The sequence below is a fragment of the Limulus polyphemus genome, unplaced genomic scaffold, assembly GCF_000517525.1.
Source record: "Limulus polyphemus unplaced genomic scaffold, Limulus_polyphemus-2.1.2 Scaffold358, whole genome shotgun sequence".
Classification (NCBI taxonomy): domain Eukaryota; kingdom Metazoa; phylum Arthropoda; class Merostomata; order Xiphosura; family Limulidae; genus Limulus; species Limulus polyphemus.
In genome coordinates, this window is record NW_013665968.1 from 633,030 (window position 1) to 642,694 (window position 9,665).

Genomic DNA, 9,665 nt, shown 5'->3' on the forward strand with positions numbered 1-9,665 from the left:
AAAAAATAGAATATTATTTTTGAAATCTGCGTAGCTGAATTATGGGAAAAATCCATTATTAAAACCAAAAGGAAATTTATGAAATTTAAATTTGCAGGCCTGTGTAATTTTTTTTAAAGCAAATAAGGTGTTTGTGTAGCCTATGTAGCATAGTATGTTTATTCTGTGATTAATCACAGTTCAGTTTTTATTATTAATTAACACTTGTTCACATGTATCCTGTACTCGTTGCTTACACTAAAAGCAGCTGTATGACTATCGAACAGCTTCTTCTCCCTGTGGGTTCCCATGTCAGAGCCGGAAAATTAATTGATATGATCAATCACCAATGAACATTGGTTTAAATCAGTGTCAGATAAAATAATTAACAAAATGAGGATTAAATTGATTGTTATGAAAATAATCAACTTATTGAAATTAGTTTCCAATTATTCCAACACTCCAAGTAATCAAATATTGCTATTATGATTCCTCATAATTCTTTTTGATTAATTCAAAGTTGTACTGCTTAATTGATTAGTGTTATGGCTCACGTAAATAATCAATTAATTGAAGTTGGTGTTTCCAAATGTTACTATTTTTGATTATTCCAACTATCCAAGTAGTTGAATGTAATCAATTAATGAACCCAATGATTAATTGATTAGCAAATTCCACTAATTATCTTGCTCTGTCTCTGATCTTGTTACTCTCATTTATAGTAACAACTAGCTTACTAGTATTAGCATCTTTTCTGGGGGAACCAAGGGGTTGTCAATAAGCAGTAGCTTTTGTCTGTATTGTTAAAATAAAAGTATGCATGGCTCTAACACACATAATCCAGTCATTATATTCTGCTACTTCAGTAAGGTGTTAATGCATTATTGTACCTTAAAACTCATCATACTGGAAATGCTAGGTGTTGCTGTAAATTGTAGATGGATTTCCTTTAAAAAATTAAAGGAGGAGTTATTGCCATATTTAGAAAATTTTCACAGTAGGTTAAATGAAGCATCTAATGAGGTTGGTTAAATGTTTATTTTGCACACACGCTTGTCAGTGCTTTTTTTTTCAGTGAACTTTAAAATTAAGTACCAAAATAATCCTGTGAAGTTTCAAGGTAAAAAAGAAATTAAAAACAAAATCATAAAATTTATGTTAATATTCAACAAACAAAACAAAAGACATTTTTTCATATCTAGTTAGTGATTTAAGGATTTGGAACTACTTGCCTAAATCACTTTTCCGGGGCAGTTGTTATTATTAAGATTTGATTATTATTTTGTATGCCCTACAAGTAACAGTTTTAGATCATGCTATGAATGATGTGATGTAGTAGGCTTTTAACAATCTTGGGACTTACTGATGGTTTGGGGATATTTCAAAGAAATAAAACTTGTATCTTAAAACATCTCTAGGTTTCAGCTATTGAGAGACTTTAAGTCCAAAGTCTTGGGCATCAAAAGCAGATGATCTTTATAAAAAATAGTCAAATTTTTAGTGTTACAGGATATGAACAAATGGAATTAAAGCCTCCCTTGTATAACTTTTTTTTTAAAGACAAAAGTCACTTAATAACTGTCTTGGTTCTGATCTGTAAGAGTAAGTATGAATCCTTTACTAGTCATTGTTTTCATAACTTGATAAGTATACAGTTATAAAATTTGTATTCATAAATTGGCTACAAAGTACTCTTGTATACTTTTCTAGTTGCTGGAGAAATTATGCTTAATACTTTACTTCAGTTATAGATGTCATGGTTAAACTTGTGAAATTACTTCTTGTATATACAGTTAGTAAAAAACATTTCCATAACATAGAGTATAAGAAATGCCAATTCCAAGCACTTAAGATTTTATTCATTTTATATTTTCTCTGCTTAGTGAAAACTATAATAAACCAAATTATTTCTTTTAAACTGATACATGCATGTTTTCTTGTCTTATGTATACAGCTGCTAGAGGGAGAGGAAGAGCTCGGCCAATTTTCCAGAGAAGAAAATAAATCTCCAGCCACGAGTTTGTGTATCATATTTTAAGTCATTATATGCCATAATCATCTCCACTCCATTATCTTTGGATTGCCAGGTTTTCATAGTTAAATGTTTCACATTAATTTTTTTTTCACTTGATGTGCTTGCTTCATAAGGAATAAAAAAATGTTTGGTACTAAAAGTTATGTGACAGTTAAGATTCCAACAGCACAGCCACAATATAACTTTGAGATTGTAAATGAATATAATTTAGTTATATTGTTTTTAATTACACTTTATGTCATTATGTTTTAAAACTACTGTTGTTGAGACACAGGATCTGTTCGACCATGTGACTCAAGGATCCACAAGTTTAAATGTTAGATCTATAGCACGTTTGATATGCAACTTCATTCAGTTTTGAAAAAAATTATTGGCAATTTGTGTGCCTTCATAAACAACAAAACTTGTTTTTACACATGTAAGAAGTTGGTAAAGAGATAACTTTATTTGCATACAAAAATGTACAGTACTGTATTCACTTAACTTCTCGATATTAAAATATTACATACAGGAACAACAGATTCAACCATTCATTACAAGTTAACTGTTTTTCTTGATCTGGGATGTCTATCTGAAACTTGTTGATCATAGTTTTATTTGAAGTGCTGATTGAAAGATATGTCTAATTGACCCAAAGGTTTGTTTATGCATGATACTAGGCAATCATATCCTGCAGAAGACAGCTAATTACTTCTTTAACACATTGAAAATTAGTATAGATGACAAAAATTAAAGTCGGACTTATCAAGAGTTGTATTAGACATTTTTGGTGTCAGCGATGGATTGAAATGGATTAATCAGAGACAAACTTCGTAATTTTTTGAATGAAGCTGGTGAAATTTTTTGCTAGTTTTATAATAAAAAACCTCTCAGATAGGGGTCTTACATTAACAAGCATATTAACCCTTTCACGATGGGGTTGGTATAATATACTATAACTTTTAAGGCAGTAAGTGTATCTTAACAAAATTTGAGTAGACTTTTAGTAAAGATTACAAGTCTTTCGTACATGCCCCCCAGTGGAACAGTGGTATGACTGCGGACTTACAATGTTAGAAACATTGCTTTGTGTAACTTTGTGATTAACTTCAAACAAACTAACTTTCGTACACAAAAAATTGGATTTTTTAATATAGTACTTTTATTATAACTTGTTTTTGAAAATATTTTGTCTGTTTCGTTACCAGTCCTAGTGCGAAGTGATTTTCATGTTATAACTAAAAACAATTGTTCGTCCCAAAAATCTCAAATATTATTTGCATAATCTCTAAAACCTCCTAAATACATTTCAAATACTTGTTTTCAGTTATTTTCTTTATCTTAACTCTATGGGGTCTGTCAATTTGACAGGCTTCGTAACCACCAAAAAAAAAATTAGGAAAAAAATATAAATTATGCTTTTTTCATTCTAGAATGACTTCAAATTATAACACAAAAACACAAAATTTTAGTCTAAATAGCTTAAATCTCGTAACATTATACATATTTATTATATTGACCTTTCAGCCATGCACGGCTAACAATACAGAAGTTACAATGATGCGGCCACGTGCACTCGTGATTCCATAACCAATAATATAAAACTGGCCTTTACAATGTGACCTGTCTTGGTTGTGTTTTAGTGGACTAGTATTTTGTAAACTAGTCACATTTCAATTATTATATATATCTATATACATTAATACTATTTACAAATAAGTTCTTAAATTTATTTTTCTTAAAACAGATGAGTAAATAAAGAAGTAAAGTAAACAATTATCTCTTTTAGAGACAACCTTTGTACTTGTTTTCTGCTTGTTGTAGGTTGCTAAGCCTTATGAAATTTTCCACGTTGAGGATGTGAAAAGAAATTTTTTTTAGGTTTAATATATACATTTTAAATAATAATAAAATCCTATGTTACAATTTTAATACCATAGAATTCCATTATAATATAATACAATAACTACACTGTATTTCGGTTTAAAAAAAATTAAATTTCAAGTAGACTCAAGATGCAACCTACATCCTTGAAATCGTTTTGAAAGAATGAGATGGTGTCCTAACACATAAAAATGGCTGAGAAAGCAACAAGGGGACATTCTGAGCTTTCGATTAGTTATGTCACATATAAAAGTGTATATAAGGGAGCATTTCCAAAAATGGAAAAAGGTGGGTGGGGAGCCACTGTGTTTGATTCAATACATGAGCAATATCTTAGCAAATAGAAAAGAGTTTATTTTATATTCTAGGTTTTCAATATCAGTAGTTTGAGTTCCTAATTTGTACAAAACTGTAGATTTTGTATTTTGACATCACAAACATCTGATTTGAACCAGTGCTGCATTCAAACTAGCATGTGACACACAAAAATTGATGTTTAACTGTTTTTTAATATTTACTTTTAAATTAAGAAATTAAGTAACATATAATACTAAAATTTTAATTATAATCTACAATTTGATACCAAACTTACACATAAAATAGTAGTTCAATAAACAAACACAATGATATGGCCTTTGACATGTGACCTGTCACGATAGGGTTAAATGGACACTATATTAAAAACAAGGAATCTTGCAGAATTGTGCATATGATTGGCAGTTTCTTAAAATCCAATCACCCAATTGAACTTTGGAGTGTTGGTTCTGCTAGTTAAACAAGGCTATCATGACAGTGAAGACTAAATTCCCTGTATTGATGTGCATAAGGTGTTTACAGCTAATAAGTGATAATAGAAAAAAGTCACATTGATAAATAGAATAGGTATATAACATTGTGTTCATCGAGTATTATAATTCATGAAACAATAATATAAATACTTTAATTTTGTCTTTAAACGCATTTGGTAGACTATTATAAAAGGAACAAAAACTGGTGACACAGGTACTGGTTGTTATGACTTTTGTCTCTGTACTCATAGATTTGTTCTGGAAACTGTAGGCAGATAAAAAGTCCATAACATAATCAAAATGGAAAGGCATGTTTTTTGGTCCATTAAAAAAATTGGCTATAACAAACAAACAGTTATTATGTCAAATATCTTAAACATCCGATTTTCTAATCTGAACCACTCATAAAATTAAAATAGGTTTGTTTTCCCAAGGAATATTTACCAACTTGTCAGTTTTTTTTTATAGGTTCTGTCATTATCAAACCTACCAACTCTTATGATTTAGGCATAATTGTTTCAATTTTTTTTTTCTATTTATGCCTGTATGAATTGTAGTGATTTTACTAATTTATGCAACATTCCAGAATTTTTTCATGGGCCTTTTTTTAAATTAACAATTTTCTGATAATAATTCTCTACTCTTTGCTTTGCATCTCAATCTTACAAGTGCTTCAAATAGTATATTCAAAAGCATTTAAGTAGTAAGTATCTAGGGTGCCCTGATCATTTTTGAAAGGAAAAACATGGTTCTGCTTTATACCCAATGACTCCAAAGAAAAAAAGTTTATAGTGAGCAGAAATTTAGGCTGAGTATTCAAAAAAGTTCAATGATACTGTATTATCCTCAAAGGGTATGAATTATATAAGATGTACATCTTGTGTTTGTGATTTCTCCATTGCTCATGGAGGTGAAAATGACATCATAAAACATCTCAACACAATTAAACAGCAAAATTGTTCGAGGACATCTGGAATAAATAAACTGGACTCACTTTTTGTAAAACTCCATACCAAATCAGATTCAGTGCTCATAAGGAAGATGGAGATGGCACATAAACAGTGTTAGGGTAGAGAACATAAAATTTTATTTAAAAAATGTTTAACATTTGTTTAAGAGGTTTTAGATATTTTGAGGAGAAGAAAAGTATTTTTAAACTTAACATGAAAATCACTTTGCACTCAAATTAATAAACAAAACTACTCGGTATATTCACAGACAAATCTTTAATAAAAAATACTTAATTAAAAAATCTTATTTGTTAACTTGTGATATTGTGCACGAAAGTCTTAATGTTTACTGAAAGCTTGCAAAATTTCATTAAGATAAAAAAAAAAATATATATATATATTAAAAGTTATACTATGGAAACTATTGGAGTTGCCTGTAGCGAGAGGGTTAAAAGTCAGTATATTATTTGAGCTTCATTAAATCATGATCATAATTTGCTACAAACCTGAGTCACTTGCATTGGTGAGCACTGCACCAATTTGCAATGCTGTTGTATTATTCTTTAATCAAGACAATATTCCATGGTTCAACCTAGTGTCAGTACTAATAAAGTCCCGTAGTGTGATGCATGATGGAGACTTGGGTTCACGTCTATAACAGGTGATGTCATCAATACAAGATGTACTTCATTAAATTTTGGTACATACAACGAACCATGAAGTATCAAATCTTTGTTCAGTATTTCAAACATGATGTTTACAGCCTGCTCCAGTCAAGAAAACTGAGCAGGATACTAGGTTGGCTCATTATAAATAACAAGAATGAATTATCATTGGAACTGTAATATCAGGAAACATCGACAGAAAAAAAAAAAAGGATACTAAGTCTAAAATAAAATTGTGATGGATTATTATGCACAGTATGACTGCATGATGAAATAATATACTTCACATACAAGATTAAAATGGTAACTTGCAAAAGTTTTTCCATTACTTTATCTTGTGTTACTGAGGTTTACAGTTTGTTAATATTCCAAAAAGCAACACTCAAGGATCCAACCAACTTATAATGTATATGACTGTAGTACAACTTCTAAATTGATTAATCACATCAGTAAAAATATGGTTTTGAAGTGCTGACAGCCCATTGTTTTGCCTTGTGTTTAACAACAAAAATAATGGCAATCTTTCCATTAGTGGATAGCTGTAATAGTCAGAAACGCTAATTTCAATTAGTTGATTATTTTTACAACACTAATATATTTAGTCAAAATTTCTATTACTGTATGGTTGGAATGTAATTCCAATTAATTTATTATTTTTATGACAGTCATAATTTTGATTACTGGATAGTTAGAATAATCAGAAATCCTTGATTGATTTTGTGACATTTACCAATGTAATTGATAATCATTGGTAAATGAGTTAATCACCCAGCTCTATCCTACAGTATATAAATCTTGAAAGTTTTGTCCATGAGTTACCATTTTCGGCTCATATTTTGTCTGCCTAACCCAGACCTCTTCCACATGCACATACAAACCCTTTAGGCTTGATCATACCTTTCCCTGTCCTCAACCCTGAAAACTTTACTAAAAGTGTAGAATATTCAGGTATTATTTCTTAACACTATGAAGGAAACTAAATTACTGATAAACAATTTTTAATTTCATGTACTTTTTTAAATACATCTTTTTAGAATGACCATTTGTTATAACATTTACAATACATGCCTACAATTGTTAGAATACAAACAATGTCCTATTAACTTATTTATTCCTTTTTTATGTACAAAATATGAGTATAACAGTTTCTGGTGGCTAAACAAATAAGACTGATAATTAATTCAGAGTATACTACTTATTAAATACAAGAAAATCACTTAGAAACAGATATGCTTACCATAATAAAGTCTGTAATATTATTTGATTATTAATTAAAAACATTGACAGATTTCTGTTGAAATTTACGAGGCTGCTAAAAGGAATCAAAGCGTCAACAAACCAAAGACAGGAAAAGCATAAATATGTGAAGAAAATCTATACATATATTGAAACTATGAAAATAAAGATCAAATCTTTGGCCCATTCTCACAAGACATGGTTGTAATTCTCACTCTCATGGACACTTTTGTCATCAGCTTGCAAACAAATTCCAAAGAGGCTGAATCTAAGCCTGTCAGTTTTAAATCAAAGATTTATGTTTTACAAAACTTTTTGGAATATTATTTAGTGCTTCGTATCCTTCCAATATGAGAAGACTCTCTTCCTTCACGTGTCAGACTACTCCCTCCACGGCGGTCATCTTCATCATCACTCGTGTATGAAGCCATTGCAACAGCTCCACGAGTACTGGTGGCCTGCATCAATTCCGCATCTGGCCCTGTCCTGTTCTCATAAAGCAGGATATTTAAAGTTTCCTCATAAATGCGTGCCTCATGAAATTCAACCTGTTAGACACACAAAGATAACACAAACCTTGTTAATATATATATATATATATATATATATAAATACCTAATGTGCCATGTTTTTATCATAAATAAACAAATGCACGATACAAGTTTCTTAAATATGCTTAATTTACAGATTTTTACTTCATATTTTTTCATTTTAAAATAAATAAATTAAGAAAAAGAATGTAGAGTTAGATTTGATAAATAAATGTAATTATCTAAAATTAACCACTATTCTTGACACAGTAAACAGACAAACATCTCTTTTGGGATATATTTATGTATTTACAGAGGTCTGAGAAAACTTTTTAGTATTGACTATATTGAAACACAAGAGATCCTCAAAAAATATGCAGGTAACAACATATGCTCAATTCTCTGTTGGTATTACTCAACAGGATTATCACCATCACTTATAGGAACAGAAAGAAGTGAAAGTAAAACATTGAATAGAAAAAAAAAGTGTGAATGAACTAGAGATTTCCAAAACTAAAAAAAAGAAATGTTTGTTTAAAGATATTTATACTCTGGTTACTGAAGCTGATACCTACCTGGTGAAAGCTGAGAAAAAGGGTGACCTAATACTTGTCACCAAAGGTAATGCTATAAGACTGAAAGAAAAAGAGCAAATACAGGTTCTAATTGCAGAGTTTGTACAAGTTAAATTGATGGCAATAAACTCAAGAGCTTTACTTGTGTATGTAAAGAATTTGAAACTAAGCAGATAGTTAGTGTTCAAGACATAGACTATCTTAATTTTTAAACGTGTTACACGAGGGATAATGGTTGTGAAGATTGTTAATTCATAATATTCAAATAACTTTAATTTGTTAATGTTAATATGTTCTGTTAAACGGAATGATGATAGTTATTTGTTAGTAATATATACAATGCTTTTAGCTGAATAGTTAAGTACATTTTTGAGGTTATCATCATTTGATGTTTTCTATCATATGAAACCAACAAAATAAAATTTGCTGTCAAATGATTTCATGTGTAGCTACACATTTTGCTGTTTATTCCATTTCATATTTTCCCTGAAGATCTTAAACGTTTTGCTATTTGTTTTAGTCACTAAAGATTTATAATCAGTGAAAATTACTAAGGATAAATGACACTAATAACACAAGTTGTAACATTCAGATAACTCTTTTCAGCATGAGTTCCATCCCTGAGATCGACCTCATAACCATTTTGTACTTGTTATAGTTTTCATGCTATAACTTTTTAATTAGTAAGTGAATGTTAACGAAATTTGGCAGATTATCAGTAAACATTTCAATGCTTCCTTAAACAAAATACCTATTTTTTTTTTATTATGTCTTAAGGTTTGTAAAACAATGTTTTTCTCATGCCATTTTTTTTCTTTTTGCACATTGCCTATCTGACATACAAAGTAATTTTCATTTTAAGATTTAAAAATACTTTTATGTATCAGAAAATTTTAAAATTTCACAGGCAAAATCTTTTTAATCTCCAGATAGTTCTCACATGTTTCTTAACTTTATATTTTATCTGTTATTTTCAGTAATGAATCTCTAGATGAGTTTGGTAGATTTGACCGATCTCATAACAACCATAAAAAATTAGGAAAG

The 9,665-nt window shown here is 29.6% G+C and overlaps 2 protein-coding genes across 2 annotated transcripts in view; one reads left to right on the forward strand and one right to left on the reverse strand.

The window, feature by feature from the left end:
• Positions 1-2,153, forward strand: part of LOC106457668 (small nuclear ribonucleoprotein Sm D3-like) — a 7,592-nt gene extending 5,439 nt beyond the window's left edge. Inside the window, exon 2 of the mRNA XM_013917107.2 lies at positions 1,934-2,153. Within this exon, the coding sequence (XP_013772561.1) occupies positions 1,934-1,983 (50 nt within the window). The 3' untranslated portion in view covers positions 1,984-2,153. The remainder of the gene's footprint in view (positions 1-1,933) is intronic.
• A 5,108-nt stretch (positions 2,154-7,261) lies between these two features.
• LOC106457667 (BTB/POZ domain-containing adapter for CUL3-mediated RhoA degradation protein 3-like) overlaps positions 7,262-9,665 on the reverse strand; it is a 17,578-nt gene continuing 15,174 nt past the window's right edge. The window contains exon 6 of the mRNA XM_013917106.2: positions 7,262-8,064. Within this exon, the coding sequence (XP_013772560.1) occupies positions 7,840-8,064 (225 nt within the window). The 3' untranslated portion in view covers positions 7,262-7,839. The remainder of the gene's footprint in view (positions 8,065-9,665) is intronic.